This window comes from Lissotriton vulgaris, chromosome 2_1 (genome assembly GCF_964263255.1).
Source record: "Lissotriton vulgaris chromosome 2_1, aLisVul1.2, whole genome shotgun sequence".
Taxonomy (NCBI): Eukaryota; Metazoa; Chordata; class Amphibia; order Caudata; family Salamandridae; genus Lissotriton; species Lissotriton vulgaris.
Genome location: NC_141687.1, coordinates 829017591 through 829042950, shown reverse-complemented (window position 1 = coordinate 829042950; position 25360 = coordinate 829017591). Strand labels below are relative to the sequence as shown.

Here is a 25360-nt window from a genome sequence, read left to right as displayed (position 1 = left end):
GTTTGTGTATTTATTCATGCATGAGTGTGCGTGTGATCATTTGTTTGTTTGTTTTTATAGCACACTATTACTCTGGTGTTCTGGCGCTCTGCACTTCTGACATAGCAGCACAAGGGGCCTAACGGGGCAAGACGCTATCTTTCCCACATCGTGCACGTCGCCCCTGGATACTGATAACGGCACACCAGGGCGCCGCGACGCACAGTTTGGGAACCACTGGCCTAGTCCCATGCAGGAGAAGGCACCCCACATGCTGTCACTGCAATTGGGCCCATTAGCACTTATAGAATGACAATCAGCTGGAGTCTCAGACTGACAATCGGCCGCTCCACAATCTGCACGAGGGAGGGGGGGCTGCAGGGAGCCTCTTCAGTTTAAAAGATAAGAGCGAGAAGCCCGAGTGAAATATTTTTAACTCACGGGGCCTCTCGCATGGGAAACAGCATTCTTTTCTGAGATTTCCCATTTCGATTTTAGTATGATGTCTGTAAGGCGTCCGTAATTTGTGGATCCCAAATTACATGTGGACATCATACTAAAATGACGGACGGTCCGTGAAATTTACGGACGGTCGGTCACCCTACTCTCAGGTGTTTAGCACAGCTGATGAACTCCTTGGTTCTTGCACCTGCTGATGAACCGCAGGGCAAAAAAAATCAGAGCTTCTAAACATAAAAGGGTGAACAGTATGCCATCCAACATATTTTATACGGCCAGTAATTAAAAGATGTACCGAAGAGACAGAAAGAATTTTCCCGCCAATGTCTACTCCAACACCCATTTGAAGTCTGGACTAAGCACAGCAAATGAGGCAACCTTTTAAGCAAATGCATAAAGCGAAGCTCAAAATCCCCACAATAAAAATTGCCTTTTTTCACATCGTCTTTTTTATTGATTTTTATGATAATCACAGTAAACAATATCAATCAGTCATACTGTCTACTGAACTCCCAAGCAGAGGGGGTAATGATCTGTCTACATATCAACAACACACCACTCATGAAGTAGCGAGCCCTCTACTGACACTTAAACAATGGCAATAAACCCAGTTATGAAATTGCTATCAATTCCCCCTCCCCCAATATCCTCTCATGTTTCCTGGAACAGCCTGTGCCACATATATAGTTTTCACTCTGACACAGCAGAGGTCCATTTTTGTGCTCGGTGTCCCCACTGCTGGAGCTTCAGCCTGTCTCCACTGACTGGCTATGCCGCTCTTCCCTGTGACCAGGCCCAACCTCACAATTTTAGACCCCAATGTCCTAAAAAACTATCGACCCATATCCCAGCTGCCCTTCCTGTCCAAAGTACTTGAGCAACATGTACTAAAATATATGTCAAGCTATCTGGAGTCTAACCATCTACTCCATGAGAGGCAGGCAGGCTTCCGTGCACATCACAGCACCGAGTTGGTCATGCTCTCGGTGCTGGACGATCTCAGAAGGATGGCTGACAGTAAAAGACCGAGCGCCCTGATTTTGTTAGACCTATCAGCGGCGTTCGATACTGTCAGCCATTCCATTCTGCTGAATAGGCTGGCTGGGTTTGGAATCCAGGACTTAGCCCTTCGGTGGCTGGAATCATTTCTATCTGGGAGAACCCAGAGAATCCAGATGGGAGATAATGTATCAGGAGTGGGAAGTCTGACTTGCGGCGTCCCCCAGGGTTCAGCTCTATCCCCACTCCTGTTTAACATATATCTACAGCCCCTGATTCATACACTAGCGGGGATGGGCTGCCGGGTGTTCAACTATGCCGACGACACACAGTTGCTGCTGGGCATAGATGACACAGCACAAGCCCAGTCCCACGCTCAGGACATTCTTAGATACACGGTCAACTGGATGTCCACCAACCAGCTTAAAATTAACCCCGAAAAGACAGAGGTGCTGGTAGTACCATCCAAGTGCTCCTCCTGGAGTGATGTGTACTGGCCCCAGGAGCTGGGCCCAACCCCACAGCCAGCAGCCACGGTAAAAAGTCTGGGTATTAAATTGGACAGTGCCCTCTCAATGACCAACCAGGTTTCTACCGTGGTTGGCACCTGTACAGGTCTTCTAAGACAGTTGCGCAAATTAGTCCCTCTCCTCTCCCAGTCGATGCTACGCACTGTGGTCTCAGCCACCATAGTATCTAGACTTGACTATGGCAATGCGCTCTACTTAGGCCTGCCAAAAATGCTGACAAACAGACTTCAGGTAGTCCTAAATGACGCCGCAAGACTTATTTTTAACCTTCCGCGGAGAACGCATGCCTCTCCACTACTAAAAAGTCTACATTGGCTGCCAATTGGACAGAGGTCCGTTTTTAAAAGCCTTTGTATAGCCCACAAAGCCATCTATGGGAAGGCCCCGACCTATATCAAGGAGCGGATCGAGATATATAGGCCGGAAAGAAATCTCAGGTCCGCTGATGCCAATCTCCTTGTATGTCCTCGTTTTAAAATGTCCACAATGGGAGGGAGATCCTTTTCGGTTTTACTACCGAACCTCTGGAACGCCCTGCCTGAGACACTCCGAAAGGAGGGAAATCTACTCCGTTTCAGGAAAGCCTTGAAGACAAATCTGTTCAGAACAGCACTCAGCTCAGCCTAAGTACTCCCCCTTTTCAATATCCCGGATGTTATGTTCTGTGGTCAAAGCGCCCTGAGACCTGCAGGTGACCCAGGCGCTATACAAATCCACTATAACAATAACAATAACAATAATGATTTGATGTTTGAGGGTAAAACGCTTTCATTTTCCAACATGATTTTGTTTAGAGGTTTGTTATGTCAACATTTGTCCTGCAATATTTCATGAAAATGATGTGAAATGACGCAAATAGTTTACTTTTAGTGTGAAATTTGGCTTGCTGGTATCATGGGTAACTTTTTGCACGCAAGATATACCTTGTTTAAAATAATACACACAAGATGCCTGCAAGTCTCTTGCTCAGCAAAACATTTAGTGCCTGAAAAATATTAAGCATTCGGAGTAGTATTTCATGTTTATTGCTTAAATGTTGACAAAAACCAAGATGTGTGCAGGCCCTTTCTTTTCTTCATGTCTCTATTCATCTCATCTAAATGTTTCATAATAACTGCACTATAAAGTCTTTTAATATTTTTGCCGCTTGTATTATAACCAGGTGAATATGTTGGTTGGAGACTGGAACAGTGAGTGCCACTTGTCCTGCCAGGGAAGGAAGTCAATTTTGAACACCAAAATGAGCAATACTCAAACACATCCTAATTTTGGATACAAGTTTTGAAATCAAACATAAGAAGGACAGTGGGTCACGAAGAGGCCACAGCAAGTTTTATAAACCCGGGCCACTGACCTCCCCCTTATATAGAAGTTTACAAAAGGCATCAAGGTTTTCTCAGTTTGATGTTGATAGGCCAGCATTGCTGGTACAAGGGTCTTTACTAAATTAATGGCCCGAAAGGAGCAAATACTGTGCAACAGGCATATTTGACAGTTTGACCATATCTGCTTTTGGTAAGGGACCTAATGTTGGCTAAAAACACCACAAAGGAAGCTTCTCAAGGCAGCAACTTCCATCATTTTTCTGAGATGAAAATTCTGCCCAGACTCCGTCTCGCAGCACAGTGCACAACTTCATTCCCAATCATTACTAAAAGTAAGAATGTCTTCATCCATCTTCTTGGTCCCCATGTGCAAACACAAGGTTAAGATATAGCAAAAAGTGCAACACAGCCAATTGACCAAGCCGCTAAAACACTGAAGATGAAATGCATAATCGCTCATTTAACAGAAGTCTTAATTTAGTGAAATTAAAATAGGACAGCATGGCGAAAGATGTGGCGTTTCAGTAGAAAGAACTAAACTGGATATGGAGGTCAGCCAGCGGCTGTTCAGCACAAGAAAAATTGTTTGTGCATCAGTGTTTTTAGAATTAAGACTGCTGCGCTTACTACCCAGCCATTTCTTCCAGAGTTTATGAACAATGCAGTTAAAGTAATGAGTTCTAACAGCATTAAAATGTATGACTGCCTAAAGAAAGGGTGGATACAATTTTAAGTGAAGCCCAGAGTTGTGGATATAGGCTGCTGGACTCCAGAACACTCATTATTTAGAACTGCACATGTGGCGAATAGAGAACAAAAAAATCAGACGCATTAAGCCAGGCAAAAACAAGACCCCTTCAAGTGGAAATCTCATCAAGCTATATATCAGAAATCTTCTGACCACGAAAACCCAAAATATAGACTTGTTTGCAACTAAAGAATTGCCAGTGCTTCTCCTACATGTACTTACAAACTTCATTGACTTACGAGGCATTTTCCATTAACTTTAAGAGGAATGGGCCTACCTGTAGAAAATGAGCCCGCATTGCTATCGATGCCCAGGCTGCTGGCGCAAGACGCCTCTTAGTTCCCATTCTGAATAGTTATCAAATAAAGAGACGGGCGCTGGATGCAGGAATCAAGAACAGAGTTTAATTCTCATGAGGAGAGCCAGTCATTTCAGACACGAAACAAGGTGTCATCGGGAGGTGCTCTAACAAGTGAGCTGAGACTCAACCTTTTATACCTTACAAAACACTTGGCATTACAGTCACAGCATTGTGAAACGAAGGAAAGATAACCCTATAATCCTCGTGTCAATCCCACCCCACATGTGTTCACAATAGGGACCCTTGACCTGCTGATAAGAGGGGAGGGCAATCACGCAGCTGAGTGTCTCATCAACAGTTTAGGATGTGCGCGCCTAATCATAGCCAGGGGGTGGGGTGGCCAGGATCAATAGTGGGTCCTTTGAAGAGGAGTGACTTCATACAATAAGGGCAGTAAATGGTATCTCCTGGCTTAGGCGATGGCCTCGGACATGTGTGGTCAGCCGGACTCGGGGGAAGGGGTCATCAAAGGAGTGGTATTCATGCCGCGTGGACAATCGAGCGCGGAGGGAAGGCTGGTCAACAGAGGGGCATTCATGGAAGGAAAGGAGGTGTTGGTCAGGCGCGGTTGTGGTTCTCAAGGACAGGGTCTTGCAGAAGAAGAAGGTTTACGGCCTGCTCATGTGAGGAGAAGGGAGGGGGAGCCAGGGTGGACACGGGGACAGAGTCATATAGAGAGAGAGAGAGATCTTATGACCCGTACATGAGAGAGCGGGGGCAGTCAGGTGCAGCTGGGGAGGGCTATGTCAGCTAAGGCGAAGGATGCCTCCTCAAGAGGGAATGGGGGGTTTAGTGTGGGTCAAGCAGGAGGGTTGCCTTTCGCAGCAGGGTCGCGCAGAGGGAGAGGGTTTCATGGTCTATGCATGAGAGAGGGGGTGTAAGATACGCGCAGGAGGGAAGCCGGGGATTCCAATGGGTAAAAAGGCCATGGTGCCTAGAATGGCTGTGCATATGCATATAGGTATGGGCTCTTACTGGCAGAGTGATACGGTCAACAGTTTATGGTATTCATGGTGCTCACAGGGAGAGGAGTGGGAGAAGAAGGGAAATGAGTGCTGTTCATGTACATCAATTTCTTCAATTTCTACATACCAACACATATACCACCAAAATATACTTCAGGAAAAGGTCTGTACATAATGTGCAACTAACAAACTCAACATGTGTTGAGTACTTAACACATAGTGTACAATGCTTATTGCATATGCTGTTTCTTAACTTATAGTATTCTACAGGCAGTGTAACTATAGCTGTAGTATTCACCTAGTGACACTGGAACAAAACTCATAATCCTTGTAATCAGCTGTTAAGTATTGCCTGAGGGGATAATTGAGAATGCAAGACTTCCTCACCAAAAAATTTGATATGTATCAATCTAGGCAACAAAACGTAATAAGTGGTCGAAATGAACTGAGCTAAAACATTGGTTTTTTGTAAAAAGGGGAAGTTCAATTTTATTCACAAATTTTTAAAAAAACACATTAAAATAATAATACACAGTCAATTAGCATTAATACATTTCGTGTTTTTAAAATACTATCGTGGCTGCTCCAGAAGAAGGCGCTGGCTCGCCGAAACGCGCGTAGAGATTAATCTAGCCACATTTTTTTCTCATTTTTTTCTCTTTTCTTAAAAATTGTGTTTATTTCATGTAACCTTCATCTGTTGGATCATTTGCTCCCTCCTTTTTAACAGTGTTGTATTTTTGATTTATTAAGTCACGTATGTTAATTATAATCTGTGAATGTGTATTATTATTTTAATGTGTTTTTTTTTAAATTTGTGAATAAAATTGAAATTCCCCTTTTTACAACAAACCAATGTTTTAGCTCAGTTCATTTCGACCACTTATTACGTTCTGTTGCCTAGATTGATACATATCAAATTATTTGCTTTTCCCTGGTCTAGGAACTCTATTTCCGTGTACTCAGGGGGTCCTTGATAAATATTTACACAGACTTCCTCACCAAACCTTTAAAACAAACCTGTTTTCTTTCCGAAATTAAAGAAGAGCTCCCTTTCATTCCATACACTTAGCTGATATATATATATATATATATATATATATATATATATATATATATATATATAGATAGATAGATAGATAGATAGATATATATATTAGCAAGTTCTATTTCCGCCTCCAGGCTCGCTCGCTAAAAGCGCCCTCCCAAGCAGCACAGACACGGACCTCAGATTTAGTGCTGTTCTTTATTTCAAAAGTTGCGTGCTAGTCGCCATAACATTTCGGCTCACCCGGAGCCTTGTTCACATGACAACGTGAAAGTGCATATCACTCCCTTATGTACGTCACGAAGCCCCTTACACGTGACAGGGGACCTCATAGCCATAGAAGCCAGACAATACAGCATCGGTAGTACATTAGTGAAAATCAAAACAATTGGTTTTCAATATAGGTTAAAAATGCAAATGTACAATAAATAACCACAGGATTGCATTAATAAAGCAAACTTGATTTAAAACAATAAGCCCTTCATGTCCAATATTTACGGGGCTTAGGGTTCATCTTAAAGACCCTCTAATCCGAATAAGGTCTAGATGCTTATGAGTGGCTAATTACGTAAGTAAAATTCATGCTAATAAATGAAAACAAACGTCAATGCATATAAAACCAGTGTAGAGTACATGTTCACCATTAAGTAAATGTATCCAATGCTGACTATATATAAAGTTCATATAGGATGTCTGTTAAAATGTGAAATATTGGGATGAATCCCCGAATAATCATGAATAATATATGACAAATCTAATGTCCACTGCAGATCCCTGCAGTTGGATATACATATGGGAGTGCAAAAAAGTGCAGTAAAGTGCTAAGTGATAGATAGTGCAAAACATTGTAAAATGTTTAACAAATATATCTACTAAGCAGCAGGAATCAGTACAGAAGGGGTCAGCATGGTCGGACTGGGCCCAGTCACGTCCATTAATTGAATCACTATTATTTCAATACTCATAAATTTTGATATGAGCATACCAGTGTTCAACAGTATTCAATACATAAATGAGATCATCACAGGTTATAAGAGAACATAGGTCATAGCACAATAGATCTAAAAAGGCATGTCATCACACTTTACAATAATAAAATCATGATATTATTGATTAAAACATCCTAAGATAATAAATAGTACATAAGATGATTAAAACCATAATTTCCAAATGATAAAAACCATTTAAAAATAACAGAGAAAACCAACTTCATATATGTACAGGAGTTCGCATTTACCATCGATTATCAAACTAGAACTATTATGTGGATGCAAGCATTTATTCAACTGATCATCCCAACACAGTGTACAAATCCTCAGTGACATTTAAACCTACCAGGGCCTTAGAATCTAAGCGGAGTATGTATTTAGTTTCTAATCTGCGGAGCCCAGCCTCTCTATTGCCCCCTCTCCTGCTTGCAGGGACAGCATCAATAACAAAAAATGTTAGATCCTTGTTATTGCTTTGATGTGTCTCCTTAAAATGGCGCGCCACCGGGTAGGTATTGTCTTGATTCGATATTGCCCTCAGGTGCTGTAAAATACGTTTGTGTACCTCTAACTTTGTACTGCCAACATACCTGAGGGCACAGGGACACTGGAGTACAAATATGGCGTACTCTGACTTACATGTTAGGACCTTGTCAATCTTGTGCTTCCTATCACTGAAACCATCCTTATATGTTTCAGTATTGACCCCATGTGTGCAAGATTTACAAACTTTACATTTGAAGAAACCACCATTGTTTTGTAACCAGGTAGTTCTTTCCATAATTTCAGGATTGGTGTCAACTAATCGGTCCCTCATTGAAGGTGCTCTGTTGAAGGTCAGGGTAACTCTGCGTGGTAATGTTGGACCTATAATAGGGTCACTTGTCAAAATTGCCCAATTGCGATTAAAGATCCGATATAAATCGCGATGTTGCTTATTAAAGCCAGTTATGATTCTGAAATCGTTATTGATTTCAGAGGCTTCATTGGGAATCTCTACGCTTGTGATTGACTGGTCATATTTGGCCAAAAGATCCTGTCTCTTCCTCAAGCGTGACTTAGCTATAGCATTGTCGATCATTGCCTCAGAGTACCCACGCTGCAAGAATCTAATCTTGCTGGATTTTTGTGCCTCCACTAGTTCTAATTCAGTGCTGCACACTCTGCGTAATCTTAACATCTCCCCGTAGGGGATACTGGCTATAAGATGGTGAGGGTGTCCGCTAGCCGCATGCAGTATTGTATTGCCGGCAGTCTTTTTTCTATATAGCCTGGTTTCAATCTTGCCTTTGTCAATATATACTTCAGTGTCCAAAAACGTGGCACTCGTCTGACTGATGGTGACTGTGAATTCAAGGTTAAGTTTGTTAATATTAATAGCATTGACACATTCCACAGCTGATTCTTTATCGCCTTGCCATACTATAAACAAATCGTCAATATAACGCAACCAAACAATGATGTTGGAATCCATCTCCTTCTTGAATTGCGTTTTGAGGACCAGTTCCTCCCAAGCACCCATATGTAAACAGGCGTAGCTTGGAGAGAAACTGGCCCCCATAGCAACTCCTTGCAACTGACGGTATATCAGGTTATTGTACATAAAAACATTATTATGTAAGCATATTTGTAGCATTTCCAAGATCATGGCAGTATGATCCTTGTAATGTTCCTCCCTTTGGGACAAATAGTATTTTACTGCCGCCATGCCCTCCTCATGTAAAATGCTGGTGTACAATGCTGATACATCTAGGGCAAGCATCCAGTAGTCATCCTTCCACTCAATGGCTTGTAATTTGAACAGTAAGTCCCCAGTGTCCTGAACATATGACTCCAAAGACTTAACTGCCCCCTGTAAGAAATAGTCTATATAGACTGATGTTTTCTCCAATAATCCTCCCCTGGCAGAGATGATAGGCCTACCAGGGGGATTCTCCATATCTTTGTGGATTTTGGAATAAAGTATATCAGAGGCATTACTGGAGGATCATTTCTGAGATACTTAGACTCCTTGTCAGTCAACATGTCTTTCTTTTTCCATTTGGATAGTTTTTTGTGATAGTCCACTTGCATTGTTTTTATGCTTTTCATATTACAACGTTTATAGTGGTCCCGGTTGTTGAGTTGGGAATAAGCTTTCTTATCATACATTGTTCTTGTCATTAAGACGATATTTCCGCCTTTGTCACTACCCCGTACAATGGTTTTCCTATCATTACTCAATTTCAGAAGGAGTGACTCATATTGCATATTTCTCATATAGAACCTGGATTTTCTTTGACAATTACGTTTGTGCAGATCTGTAACCTGGGATATGACATTTTCATTGAAGATGTCAATGGAATCTCTTAGCATGGTGGGGCTAAAGGTGGAAGTTGGTTTGAAGGGGGTCAGCGGTGAAATTTGCTTTGGAAGATGCTGACTTCTGCTCTCATTCCCATTCTCAGCTGCCACTCCCTGAGAATCCATTCCTTCAGTTGTCCATAATTCAACGATTCCGCTGGGCATGATACTCCCTGATGCTGTGATATTGTCAACGATCACCGGCATGGTTGCCTCTGTCCGATTTTTCTTTTTCATTAAATGGAATTTCCGGAGCTTCAGCTTGCGTACAGCTTTGTATATGTCCATTCTGGTGTCAGTGTAATTCATATTCGTTTGTGGGGCATAGGAGAGGCCTAATTTCAAAATATTTTCCTCCTCCTTGGTTAGTACGTTAGGGGTCAGGTTTATAATGGTAGTTTCATCCGTTATCATGACTACTGATTCTTGGCTTTCCACTGTCCCCTGCCCCTTCTTTTGGAGGATGCGCTTCCTCCTTGCTTTGTGCCTCTGCCTGCGCCTGTAGTTTGCATATTTCCTCCGTAGTTTCTTTGAACACGGGGTCGCAGAGAATTCATCCGTTCCTGGCATAAAAAATGAATTTCCTGCCCCGGATGGGGTTTCACCATGCCCTCAGCTACTGACGCTCTCCGCTGATCTGAATCCGACTCACTGCCTGCTCCAGAGCTGGCATCAGAAATAGTTGAGTTAGTTTGATCTAAGTTTCTTGTACTGACTTTATGCTGACTTTGAGGTTTGTTTTTGGCAACTCGGTAAGTGTCATATCTTTTTGCAAAAGTACAAATTTGCCCCAGTTCATAATCAATGCGATCTCGTTTGAATTTATAGGCTTTTCTATCCATAATTTTAGATTGCTCCTTCTTTAGTCTCACATTCATTTCATCAGTTAATTTTTTCTTTTCCTCATTGTCTCCCATGGCTTCCAATTAATCTTGTATGGTGGCTATTTCTTTTAGCAATTGTGCCCTGTCAATTTCAGCGTATTTTACTAATAGTTGAACTTGTTTTCGTGACGCCTCGAGATTAATTACCGCCCATTCCTTCATGAGTTCGGGGTTGGGATTCTCGTAACTAGGCGCTGTTAAAATACGTAAGCCTCTTGGTATCCGATTAACATCAAGGTAACTTTGCAGGGACTTTGCCTCCCACCATTTACTCTGTTCATTTCGTAACTTTTTTTCAAGTATTTTCATTTTATCCTTTAACGTGCTGTTCCCCTTAATTGGTTCACTGCTGATGAATTCAGTTGTTGTTTATACTGACGGGAGACTGTCTGAGACATTTTGCTCGCTGCAGCCTTGCATTCTTCCACGTTATCGGCCGACATATCCTTGCCGCACTTAAAGCAAAGTAGTAGATAAGATAAAGGCCGCGGGATTATAGAACCGATAACACACGTATATATATATATATATATATATATATATATATATATATATATATATATATATATATATATATATATATATATATATATATAATTTTAAACGGGTATTATAAAATCAATCCAGTTATCACATTCAATAGCACATACAGTATCTGTCTTCTTTTGCAGACAGAACAAGAACATTGAAGCATAACTTTCTCCTCCCTTGCAGGCAAAGGAAATTGAATTCACTTCTGGCTGATTGATGCTGTCATAAGAAAACATTCAGAGGGAAACAATGTTCCTCTTTGTTAATTATTACTCCATTTATGTGAGCACCAACAGTCTACACAGTGCATACTTTAAAATTCAAACCATTGGGTTTAGGGAAGGACCGTCGTTTAGTCGATGTAATAGGTCTTACATGAAGGACCCTCAGTCTAGTAGATAATCTTGTAAATCAGCATCTGTACCGTGCTGTTGACCTGTATCTTTTCAACAGTTTACCATTTCAATACTTCTCTAATCTAATCCCTTAACTCGGGAGCCTTTCCTGACATCCACTGAATTGTCGATCTCCTCTTAGCCAGTAGCATAGAAAACTGTGCTGCCTTATTTTTTAAATGTTACTTCTTATTTCAAGCAGTGACTAGGCATCATTTATAGTGTTACATTGAAAATCTGCAGTTTTGTTTTTAGCTGAGTAGTGTTTACCTACTATCTGCCTTTTCTAATCTCTTTGTTGTGAGCAAAACTGTTCCATTACATGCAAGGCTGATGGTATAATTCTATTACTGCAGCTTCCAGAGCTTGTCATTTAGAGAAGGATACTTTGCAGAGAGTTGAATGACAATGGTGCTGTGGTGCAGTGCCAAATCTTGAATGTACTCTGTGAAATGCCTTGGTTGTGGGTATGGTGCTAAAGAGCTGTCATCCCTTCCCTATAATGTCCTTGGTTGAGAGATGATTGGTGGTATGGTTCAGTCTCATCTCATTACTGATGTCCAAGAAATAACATTGGCTGTGTGGAGAGTATGATACTGTGTTATGTGGTGCTTCCTGACTGTATTCACTATAATGTCCTTCGCTTTGGATGTATTTGATCCTGCAATCCCCTTCTGTATTTTTCCCTTACTGCATTTCCAGTGGACTGCAGGTTGGGTATGATGCTGCAAATCGGTTCTGAATTTTGATTGTGTTAGTTGCAATGCCATTGCTCGATTACCAGTCAGTTCATGCTATGTAACATTAGCTTTGATGTCACATACCAGTACAAATTGATATATCCTTTTTCACTACCGTTCAACTTTTCAGATGGAGAATGGTAGTGGTGGCCCGAAAAAAGTTGAGGCGTCAGATGAGAGCGTTCCCTGCAGCCCCATGTTGTATGGATCACAAAGATAAGCTGAAAGCACTACTTCCAAGTGCTGCATCTCCACCTGACAGAGACCTCTTTGCGAAGGGCATACTACAGTTGGGCCATGCTGGAAATTTAGGAGTGTCTTACACCAGGTGAGAATATCACTTCTCCTACCAGTCTTTATTCCTGCTTAACTATGCTATATGTCCTGCCTGACCTTTGGAGCCTTGCTTTGAGTTCCTTGCACCAATTCCCCTTGAGTCTCTGGAAACGTGCTGTTAGTTTCTAGAAGTTTGTTTGAAGTTCTTTGGTGCCACTGTAGCTTGCATCCTCACTCCCTTAGAATCTTGTCCCGTGTATATGAACCTGGCTTTAAAAGTATACATTTGAACTGCTTTACTCATTTACAAGATTGCAGGCGACTGAATGAATATCATTGTATTACAGCATTTTTATAGCACATACGGGGGTGATGAAGCACTTATCTAGATGGGTATCATGCTACACTGTGTATGTTGTGTGTTTGGAAGGATTTTGTCTTTGTTCTGATCCTATGTGGGAAGTGTTTCCATGTCATGCGTGATGATCACTGAGGAGCGCTTATCGTATTGTGGGACGAAGTATGAGAGACAGACGCCCGGTTGTATGTTTTCAGAATGCTGGTAACTTTGAACAGCTTTGCAGGTCTGTTTATGGTATTTTATACAATTGCGTCTGGGCAACCCAGGGCCATAACCAGTTAAGCAATCTGAAATTTTGGGTATAGTTGTGGTCCTGAGCTGGCATGTTTGGAGGGAGAGATGTAGAGAGATCTGTTGGGATAGGCAGTTTTATTATCATTACATATCACAGTGCCTTTGTGAGATGTGAAGAAGTGCAGCTGATGGACAGTCGTCATAGCAGATATGTCATATGTAAATATCAGAAGTATAAATTATAGTTTGCTGTTGACTGCTGCATATTATGGTTTTAGGATTATTGTTGTTGGCCATAAATAAATGTTATGTATGCTATTCATCATTTGATTTTATTCACAACAGACACAGATAATTTTAAAAGTAATGCTTATTAAACCACCTTTGTTGTGGCCAGCACCTCCAGTTAGTAATTTTAACAATACATTAACTACTTATTCTCTTGCAGTTTTGAGGTGTTCTTGATATGGACTTTGGGTCTTATAACGAACCAAATTGTTTTACTATTCTATTGAAATTGTCACTGCACTTTAGTAACAGTAACACTGTACTTGGCTATTTTACTTCCTAAGCTTGCTCTCTTTCTTGTAAAACTTTTAATCCTACTCTACACCCAAGAAGCACACACTCAGCAGTCTACCCCTTCTGCAAGCCTGTTCAATTATTCACATCGGGTTAATGTGAGATTTTTTTTGTAGGTTGCAGTGGCTCAAAGACCAGTCGATGCATCAAATGAAAGTTCAATATTTTCATCAGCAGTTGCTCTGGTATGTTGTATTTTTCTTATTCTTGTAATGTCCAACAATGGCATGTTCCTGTCTCAACATTTCCTGCTAGGGAAAATGTGTTCCTTAATGTCTGTTATTAATTGACATTCATTGCATATTCCTGCCATTCAACTAGTCAGTCGCCAATATATCGGAATTTACTTGAACCACAGAATCCACTTTTCTCCTAATTTCCAGTTGCCGTACTGCACTCTAAACGTTAATTGTTGAAGGGATTGAAAACCTTCCTGCTGCCTAGGTAGTACAGTGTTGTAATATTGCCTGTCCTGTTCAAAAATGTTTTTTTCATTATAAACTTCCTGATTGATTAGATTGCCAGTGTAGGAAGGTGGATATCTGACTATATGGTTACCCCCACTTTTTGCCTGGTGTTTTGCTGGTTTTCGACTTATTTGGACTGGGACCCTGCTATTCAGGGCCCCAGTCTATCTCCTTTCTCTATAAAATGGACTCCATGTACTTTAGGTACATACCAGATTGGTTACTGGGTCACCCTTGTAAGCCCCTGTATAGTGTATCCTAGGTACCCAGGGCATAGGTGCACCCTAGGCCTACCAGGGGCTGCAGCATGAATTGTGCCACCCCTGGTTAGCCTTCCAAACTGACCCCACAGGTCTGTTCTTACAGCCTGGGTAAGGTGGTGTAATCACCCCATACTTATATATAGTATACCTATATCTACCTTATATATAGACACATAGTAACCTATAAGTCACTCCTATGGCAGGCCTTAACAATCCTGGAGGCAGAGCGCTTGGTTTTATATGAGAGGGTGTAAGGTCCAGGTGGCGGGGGGTAGCATTCCTCCCTTCTAGAGGGAGAAGACATGTAATTACTGTTAAACCCGGTTAATGGAGGGAGCGAAGGCAGTAGATTTTGTCATTTCCGGGGCAGAGATGCATGAAGGCGGGCGGGCGGACTATAGGCTGACTATTTAGCCACACATGGAGGTGACGCGCTGCGGGCGCACCGGCGGCGAGCCAAAGACAAGCCCGTCTGCGCCCGGAAAGGGCCAGGGGCCATAGCCCCTAGGCAATTTCTCTCGGCTCCCCGCACCTATTCTCACTCAGATCTTAATGCGTTTCGCCCTAAGCGACAACAAAACTGTGAGATTGCACTATTGAATAAACATTCATTTAACTGCTCCTGCTGCAATTTTTCCTTCTCTCCGGCGTCATGTGGTCATAGCGACCCAATAGAGGTCCCTTTGCACCATTCAGAGCATAAAAAGGAAGTAACCTCTAAAGAATTTTTGTTCCTTAGTATTAACTGTAGGTCACTTCTGAAACAAAAGATATTTTTGACTTACTTCTTAATTCTTAACCGGATGCCATCTTCATGACAGAAACTTGTCTGAATGATGGCTCCGGCCCTGATGTAGCCATTGCTTTACCCCATAATTACACGATCCTTAGGAATGATCGTGTGAATATAATAGGAGGGGGCATTGGAATCTTTTTTTTTAATTAATTCAATTGCAAATGGGAAGATCTTCCGTTCAATAATTGTGAAGCCGGCTTGTTTAAGCTTGCTCTTACACCCCAATTTACCTTTTCGGGGATGTTAATTTATCGACCGCCTGGCGCAGATGTTGCCTGGACAGCGGCGCTTTCCGATCTTATTGCTCCCTTTATTCTTGAAGCCACAAACTTTTCTATATTAGGAGACCTGAACCTTCATCTTAATGATGCTAACTGCGCAATCAGTGCTACACTGATCGCTGACTTAGCAGCTCTAAATGTTACTTTATTTAATACTGGCCCTACTCACAAAGCTGGACACCAACTGGACCAAGTTTTTTCTAACCTAAGCAACATTATATGTGAACAAGCCCTTCCTTTGACATGGTCGGACCATTTTTTAATTAGTTTTAAGATTAATCAGGCTTTGGGACAAGAACCCAAGACGATCAAGGATGCTACTACTGGGATGAGACACTGGAAAAAACTGAATATTGAACGACTCAATACTCATCTTTTGTTTTCCAGACCAGATATAAAGCTAGTCAGCACTACAGATGCAGACACTATCCATAGCTGGCTAAGTTTGTCGTTAGACACGTGTCTTCCTTTAACCAAGAACAACATAAATAACCACCGGCCTCCGGCTCCTTGGTTTTCAGATAAACTTAAATTAGAAAAAACAAATTGCAAAGGTCTAGAGTGGAAATGGAGAAAACACTATGACCCAATTGAAAAACAGAATTATAAACAATGCTATCAGGCGCTATGTAAAGCAGCACGTGCAGAACATATAAAAAACAATATCAGGTTATCCCAAATCAATGCAAAAACACTTTTTAAAATGGTGCTTCACACCAACCCAAACCGCCTAATCTTAGGGGGAAACAATGTGAAAATTTAGCAACATTCTTTAATGAGAAAATGGAGAAAATATACTTAGAATTTGATACGAATGGAACACACAGTCCGCAGTCTATTAGTCCGCTAACACATTCTACCTCTCCTTCACAATTACTGGTGGATACTAAGGATATGCTGGATAGAAGGTCACCTTTTGACATTACATCGTTTATAGACACCCTGAATAGTATCAAATCAGGCTCTCCCAAGGACTTATTCCCAATTTCAATTTTTAAAAAAATTGGACCCTCTGATCCTTAAATTGATCATGGACCTTCTCAATGCCTCACTTGCTGAAGCAATAATACTTGCCAATTGGAAACATGCGATGATCCTTCCTCTGTTGAAGAAAGCTTATGCCGATCCGGAGGTTCCTTCTAATTCCGTCCAGTTTCGTTACTTCCTGCTTTCTCAAAAATTATGATATGTTAATTGTCAGCTGTCCCAATTCGTGAATTCCCTAAATATTCTGCACCCGTCTCAATCAGATTTTAGATCTGGATTCTCAACGGAATCAACACTTCTGGGAGTCACAGAAATCATCCGCTAGCAACTGGACGGAGGCGATACAGTGGCACTCATCTTGCTAGATTTGAGTGCCGCTTTCAACACCATATCACATGAGTCTCCTATTCAAATCCTTAATTCTAAGGGCATTGGCGGCCTTGCATTGAAGTGGCTCGCATGCTTTTTAAATAATCTTACATTCAAGTGTTCTCCTCAACATCTAACTCCAGATCTCATGTGTCATCATATGGAGTTCCACAGGGATCGATTTTAAGCCCTCTGCTTTTTAATGCTTACATTAGTCCATTAGCGGAAATAGCAGAAGAAGCTGGACTTACGCAAAGATAACCAGCTTATTTTCTCTCTTTCGACTAATAACACTGCTAAGTCATAATCTCTCAAAACGGGTCTACAAAATATCGCAAGATGGATGCATGCAAACAAACTTAAATTTAACTGAGGAAAAACAGAACTCTTGATTTTAGGCTGCAATAAAGATCTATGGGAACCTCAACAAATGGCTCCCCCTCCTTTACCTTCTCAATCCGTCCGTAACCTGGGCATTATATATAGATGACGAGTTGACTATGCGTCAACAATCAACTAAGGTTACGTCGATGTGTTTTACCATTCTAAAATGGTTAAAAAAGATCTTATGGATGCTGCCTTTGACAGCTCAGAAAACCGTTGCCCAGGCCCTAATTATATCAAGATTAGATTACGGAAACAACCTGTACTTAAGGGCAAACAAGGATGTAATCTGTAGACTACAAGTGGTCCAAAACTCGGCAGCCAGACTCCTATGTCAGCTACCTCGAACGGCTTCCATTTCCAAATCACTCCGGGACTAACATTGGCTAAGAATTGACAATCGTTATAAATTCAAAGCCTTGTGCTATGTGCACAAAATCAATGTCGGCTCGGCCCCACATTACTTGAACACTCTGGTTCACAAATATAAGTCAACTCGCGCCGTTAGATCCCCGAAGCAAGCCAAATTTGTGACCCCTAGATTTAAACTGACCCGCATAGGTGGCCGCTCCTTTTCTTCTCTCGCTCCTGCGCTGTGTTAGGAAAGGCATCAAAACTTAGCTATTTAATTTATAGTCCATCTCTCTGGTTGCCTTGTTGATTAGCTTGTGTCTATAGGCGCCGGGAAACTTCCGGGTAGCTGTTGCGCCATATAATCTTAAATATAATAATAATAATAAAGTTAAAAAGAGCCCCAGCATCACAAAATGGATGCTGCTGCAACAGACATGAGTCTGCCCTCCTGCTGCTGGACGAAACTCCGGCAGGGGAGGCCTGGACAATAGGTTTCCTGTACAGGGAGGTGCTGGCACCTCCCCAGACAGGCTTTAGTGTATTGGGGCAGGGAGGCTGCATTCAGTGAATGCTTTCCAGACACTGCCTGGGGCACACAAGGTGCTCCATGCATTTCCCAGTTCAAACCGGTTGCTGGGGCACTCAGCCCCAGCTCTGGCGCGAAACTGGACAAAGGGGAAAGGGTGTAACCACCCCATCCCCAGGTCAACCCATAGGAGGGACCTTAGAGTTAGTCCAACCCCTAAACTTACTATAAGTATAGAACCCCAGTCCCTAGGACTTTAGATTACCCTGGACGAAACCCTGCAACATATATCTTGGACCTTCTACATTCCATATCGACTGAAAGACGGAAGAAATCTCCCTTGTGGTCAAGGAGTGACCAACCTGTTCAAACAGGCACCAACAGCATCTTTGCCGGTCTGCATTTTCGAGGCTCCCACCGAATCTGCAACACAGGACATGGACATCCAGACATCTGTAACGTTGACCTGCGCTCTCAGCAAAGCTGAGACCTGTGGCGGACATGAGAGATGTGGCGCCGGAATTCCTGGACATCCTGCATTTTGCTACCTTTGCCGACTTCCTGATGTATCCCGAATTGTGCATTGGGGTGCTTGAAGCCCCAGCCCCGAACAGCATTTGTACCGAAGCTCAGAGGCCAACACTCCACGAGTGTCCCGTGGACCTGCTTTGTGCATTTCAACTCAACGCGTCTTCGCGGTTCCTAGTCTGTTGGCTAGTGAGCCCCCAAGAAGACCAATCTTTGATTTACTTTGCTTTCCTGGTTGCTCTAGGCTTGCTCCAACTTCTCCCCAAAGGAGAGGTTCCTCCGACCTTGCTGGTCTGCACCGAAGCCAATCTCGACATTCTGCATGGATTGCGTTTGCCAAGGCTTGTTGGGTCCAATCGGGATACCGACACCGCAGTCAACTAGATCCTTAGTGGGACAGCTCGACTCCAGCTCCTGGTAGTCGTCGACGCCTCCTGGTCCTCGTGGCTGAAGAGACCAGCTGCACCTTTTTACCTGAAATAACCAGACATCTGGTGGCATCTTCCTATCACCATCCTGGTCACTGGCAAGTGGCCCAGACTCTGTCTCTTCTGCTTTCAGGTTCTTCACGTCTCCGATTCACCCTTGGATCCACCCGGACACTTTTCCTCTGGTCGCCTGCAGCACTTCTTTGCAGCTCCCCATTGGAATCGACGACAAAACCAGACACTAAAATGGCACCTATGCCTCCCGCTTCCCTAGTTGAGGTAACACGAGTACTCCGGTACTCCCGTGGGTCTCGACTCTCGAAGTGTCCTAGTCTAAAAGGGTTCCATCATAGTTCACCTAGCAGTGTCCTTAAATTACAAATTTGTAACTTGTTTGTTTCTCATAGAAAGTCAATAGTAACCCGCGGCTGTGTTTTAACACTGCACGTGTCTCCCGTGGGCCTCCTAAATCCTAACCTTTGGACGTGTCTCCAACGTGGTCCTTATACCACCTTTTTAGTATATAGTTTGTGAGGCCCCTAGGGCATAACGTATACTGTGCAACTTATTGTATGCTAATGAAGTTCCTTGTATTGTACTTTTACCTCTGAACTCATAAAGAGTGCAGAGGGCTTGTGTTTAGAATAAATACATATATATTTGATATATACCTTGTGTGGTGTGCTTTAATTTGGTACTCAAGAAATTATAATTGGTAAAACAACTAGCTTAACTAGTCTCCAATTCTTAGCCTAAAGGCTGCTCTGCACAGCTACCACTAGCATAGCTTTCTATAAGGTTGACTTTATAACCTACCATCAATAAGGGTCGATTGGACTGGTGCAAGGTGCCCACTAGAATAGTGGACATCATATACCAGGCCAACTTTTCACAGCCAGTAGTATCATTGCTCTCTGTTCCAATCGAAAAATATTCAATGGCTTTCTTCTGCTGCACCTCCTTTTCCTTGCATGTGTGTGTAATGTGATCCAATGTGTTCTTTTTCTGTTTAGGGATGCATCTTTCACTACATGTATTTATGGTTCAGGCTGTTCTGTATATTTTGGCCCTCACCACTTTATGGAAATTCTGCTAATAGTTTTCTGCCTGCTGTAACTTTTTTTGTTGAGATACTCAAAATACAGTATTGTACAAAGAGCAGATGACCGTCAAATCGATTGTTACATTTGAGAGTGTCATCTGCTCTTTGTTTAAGGCAGTGTACATCCAGAAAGAATGGCAAGCCCGGAAGGTCACTGATTCGCAGGTTAGGGTGGCAGTTTGCTCGCATTAGAGTGTCATTTTATTTTGCTTATGTCCTGTTATCAATCTCCAAAACAGTGGGAGAAAAGAGAACAGTCTTGCTGGGGTATTTCATGGTATGTAGCCACTTAAAGTTATGAAATGGTCGCTACAGGAAGTCCTCCAAAACCAACCGCAGGTGCGCAAGTGCCGTATGGGGGTGTTGTGTAAAGCCCCAGTATAGCCAGGTCACTAGGCACCTACTGTGTTCTATAGAGTGTAATGCATGGAATAACAGTCCTGGGCTGGTTTTGGGTTCTGGACATCCTATTATTGTGGTAGTGTCGCCCTGAACTCCTCATAGGTTATGCATGCTCCCCTCTGCAATGCATGGAGATCCTGTAGCTCTTAGAAAGTCATTATTGTTCCCTCTGTGAAGAGGTCACTGAGCGTGGTAATGCCGGCAATCTCCCATACCTGCAGCCGACGTCCACTAAGACTATGGCCCCCCAAAGAGAGTCCTCGGAGCAGTAGTAGTAGGTAGTAGAGCGGAGTACTTCTGGCCCATGGGAATCTCCCCATAAGCACACTTGGCCCATGCGTAGAAGAAGGGGATGTGGGCACCTCGTCTGATGAGAATAGCAAGGTTAGAATGTGGCCCTCGCGGATGCCTGTCCGGGGAGAGACCCCATCTCCTTTGTGTGGCGTTCTGACAGTCAGAGGTCCACCCATTAAAATTGGGCTGCTAGGTAGTGTGTGAAATTCGGTGTGCCCATGCCGGCACTGCAGAAAGAGAGCTGTGGTGTGCCCCAGATGAGGTCGAGTAATAAGGAATTCAGGTGATGGAGGGTGCGTCTGAGGATCGCAACTGGAGATTTGTGAAAAGTAGAGGTCAGGGTAACATCACCATTTTCGATAGAGCCAACCGGCTTGCCGCACACAATGGGAGAGGCATCCCAAAGGAAATTAGTGACCTCAAGGAACGTACTGCGTTGCCTAGGTTTTCCTCCAGGAGGTCTACCTCTTTGTGATATATTTAAATCCTCAAATATTTAAATGTACGTGGAGCCCAGGTTAGGCTCTCAGTGCTCCGTTAATTCGGCTGTGGGTGGAGGTGTGTAATAAACAATAAGGCAAGGGATTTGTCATAGTTTACTTTAAGCCTTGTGATAGTTATAAACTTTAGGTAGGCAGAGTGCGCACTTTTCTCTAGGCTACTAAAGATTTATATATGGCAGCTGGAGGCGCATGTCCTTTACTAAATAGTGCAGGAGGTTTTGCTTGAACTTTGATTTGAAGGGCCTAGATTAGCTATAATACACGAAGCTGTACGATCATTTTAATTACTTTGATCTGGACCGGCTAGGAGATCAGGGAAATTAGATTTACCAAGAGCTTTAGCTAGTTGGCTGTGTAAAATTCAGTCACTTTGGGATTTCTTTGAACACCTAAATATTGAATTGATTGGTTGACCCAACTGAAAGGTGGTTGTGTCCAAGTTATGGGAACTCTACAGATAGCCTTCTGCCTAGTTTATAACATATCAATTTCATTAAAAGTATCATATAATAGTCTGGTCATGGTCTAGTCCAGGGGCTGATTAAGAATTATTGATTTATTAAGCAGACTGCGAAGCCAGCCTCACTCTTAAATAGCGGCCGGTGAAACATCCATTTGGAAAGAGAGTTTGATTGAGAGGACAGAACCAGAATGTTATCATCAGTGAATAACATCATTTTATTGGTGTGCGGGTCAGACTGGATCCCTTCTACTCCTACCTTTTCTCTTACACATACAGCCAGCTGCTCAATAAGCCTGCCTTGTGGCTCTACAGAGTGAGAATGGATGCAATATATGTCCATTCATTCTTATTGTGGAGGAAGGGTTAAGTAGCCAGTGAGGGTCACTGTAATGAGCCTAGGTCCCAGGACTGCTCTATGCATAACTTTGGCATGTAAGTGCTAGTACACTCGATCAAAGGCATGTTCTGTGTCTAGTGAGATCAAAACAGCAAAGATTGAATTTGGACTAGGTGAATTATCATATTGACTACCCACAATAAAGCCCGGTCGGATAGGGGGAACCTGATCAGGCATCAGAGTCTCTGTACTGCTAATATTTCAGTGAAACTTTTTGCATCTATGTTAATAAAGGCAATATTCCACACTGTTTAGGCTCCTTCCCATTTTACGTATAAGGAAATATCAGCTGCTCTTTTGTGGTAGTTGATCCTACTCCTCTCTGCTAGGTCACTCAATAAGTTAATCAACCTGCCTGCTGAGAGGGGGAAGTAGTGTGCCTGGTCCAGAGACTCTCACGGAGGGGAGCTTAGTGTCTTCCCAATGTGTGGAGCACCCAGAGAAAGCAAACACTTGAGGAGTGCCCACATTGTGAGTTGTATGCCACCCGGTCTCTGTGTGCGGGTTTTGGTTGGGAACTTCCCCAAAAAACTCGCAAACATGACATGCAGTATATGTTGTCTTTCTGAGCAGGTTTTATGAGTAAACTGTGCAAAACACTTGCCTCCCAGGCATGGCTGTACACGCTGTTCACTGGGGCTGTGATACCATGCGGCTGCTACTGCACCTCTTCGCTGCAAGATTGACGAGCTGGAACTGACTTTCCCGGGCCTGTTAATGCAGCCAACACATCGTTTGCATACATATTATTAAGCACTCTGTATCCGTGTTTGACACTGGTGATTCTCACATTTCCTCTCATCCTGTCTACCATCAGCTCCATGTAGACCATGAACTGTGTGGGTGAGAGGGAAGAGTCCTGTCTTGTGTCCCTCCGGATGGGCAGAAAGGAAAACCTAATGATGTTTACCCTCACTATTTCTATCCGGTAGCTAAAGGAAGGGCAACTCGAATTATGCAGCAATGGTGTTTTCTACATAATTATGGATCTGCCGCATTTCCCACTTAATCCAACCTCTGCACAATCTGCAGATTTTAACAAAAAGAATTGTTTCTAGCTCAATTAGTTCAAAAGTAACAAAAACGTCCCCTTAAGAGGTGGCCATCCGGACCTATTTTAGATTGATCCAACTCAAGATCCTTATTGGAGCATGCATTTCCTGCAACACACTACATAGAATGGGCAGGAAAACAGACACCCTCTGTCACAGAGGCTGTGGGGAGGTGGGGTCGGTCTTTCATATTCTGTGGGAGTGTCAAAGAATCCAAGCATGAGAAGCCACATTTGCTTGTATAACAGAAATAATGGGAATAATGGGAATAGAATTAACACCTACCCCAAAATAGTGTTTACTGAATGTGTGGGAGGATTCCGATCTGGGGCAGCCAGATCAGATCTGGGTCACCCTGGGCCTGATGGTAGCGACGCGTAATGTCATCCGCAGATGGGGAGCTAGTTAACTGCCGGCCCTAGGGGAATTGAAACCTGGCATGGGTTGGTGTATGGTGGCAGAGAAAGCAGTATATGTTGGGTGGGGATGTCTCAAAAAATGGGGTAAAATTTGGGATAAATGGAATGCGTATAGAGGGTACCACTGCACCCCCCATGGGGATATTCGACCAACCCACCCGTGGCACGTTTGCCCCGTATTGAAAAGTGGAAACAATATAGTGGATGTAGCCTTGAGATGTTGTGTATAAAAAGAAGTAAATCACTTCTGACTTTGTGAAAAGAAAAAGGATCATGTGTACAAATAACTATACCTATGCTATGTTAACTACCTGCTTGAATTTAATAAAAAGATGTATTTAAAAAAAAAAAAAAAAAATGTGGTGACGTGTTCTCACACATTGGAAGACCCTTCGCAATGGGTAACTGGTAATCTTTCAGTTGTTTATTGCTATATTTGGTTATAAAACTAGTGCTAATAAAGCAAAATCTTTGCGCAGACATTATTACAATGTCTAAAAAATGCAAAGTAATGAATAAATACTATCACAAAATGTACCTCATTATGCCACATAATTAGCTTTTTCTTGCTGCACAATTTAGTCAACCCTGCTGGATAATTTGGTCCTCCTCTGTGAAGGATCACAGGGATGGATCAAGACATCTTTTTTTGATCTTGTTTTGGTCTGTAAACATTACCAGGTATTAAGCTAAGTTTCCTAGGTTGGATAGGAAGAGACAGCGCCCTCCCTTTTCCTCAAAACCCGTCCCTCATACAACCTCTCTAAAGGAATTAGATAGGAGGATAGCCATTCTGCCCTTTTGTTGTGCAATTTAATAATATGAATTGTCTAGGAAGCCATTTTGAACTAAGTCTAAAGCTGTCTTTTCTCAATAAATGTATCTTCTAGACCAAACAAATGTCGCACTCCATCTCATGGAGTAGGGACAGTGTTGATAGCTTTTTGGCTAGAATGTTAAGTACTCATACATTGAGGACAACCGTTTTCATGGAAGAGGTTATTGTTGATCTCTTGCTTTCATTGAGCCCCTTGCAGTCCTCTGAATGTACTGCCTTTCTGATGTTTTTAATGGAGTTGTCTTGGCGTTTCGACCTAACGCATCATGTGAGTGGATCAGAAACGAGTATATTAACATTAACTTGAGTAACCTACAGACCATATTTCAGTAGCCTTGGTACAGAGTTTACCTTCAACTTTGACCTTCATTCCATAGCCCTTTCCCTTTTGCCACCTCAGAGCCCACCCCTCGTCATGTCCTTAAACATTCATTGTGGTTCTCGTTGGGTCTATCTGGTGAGGAATATCTTGAACATGTCATCCGTCAAACTTTGCAATAAGGCTCTCTTTTCTTGTGCTTTCTCTTGGGTTTATTGCCTCCCCTACTGCTGGCAAGGATTTACTATCTTCCCGTTTTATGACTTGATCTGGGATTGTTATGTTGGGATTGTTTTTAAACTCTTCTAGACCCAGGATGCTTATTGCCTCGGCAAGTGACCTAAGCTCATATGTCTGATTGTCCCATTGGATGCGAAGTTAAAATGGGTGTCGAGAATGCAGTGACCGGGTGGAACTTCCTCTTTTTTTAAAGGGACTA

The 25360-nt window shown here is 42.6% G+C and overlaps 1 protein-coding gene across 2 annotated transcripts in view; it reads left to right on the top strand.

The window, feature by feature from the left end:
• The window catches only part of MCM3AP (minichromosome maintenance complex component 3 associated protein), a 622263-nt gene that overhangs the window by 408319 nt on the left and 188584 nt on the right, over nt 1-25360 (top strand). For both annotated transcript variants that reach the window (XM_086956240.1, XM_086956239.1), the window contains 2 exons: nt 12427-12624; nt 13866-13934. In XM_086956240.1, the coding sequence (XP_086812366.1) occupies nt 12427-12624; nt 13866-13934 (267 nt within the window). The remainder of the gene's footprint in view (nt 1-12426; nt 12625-13865; nt 13935-25360) is intronic.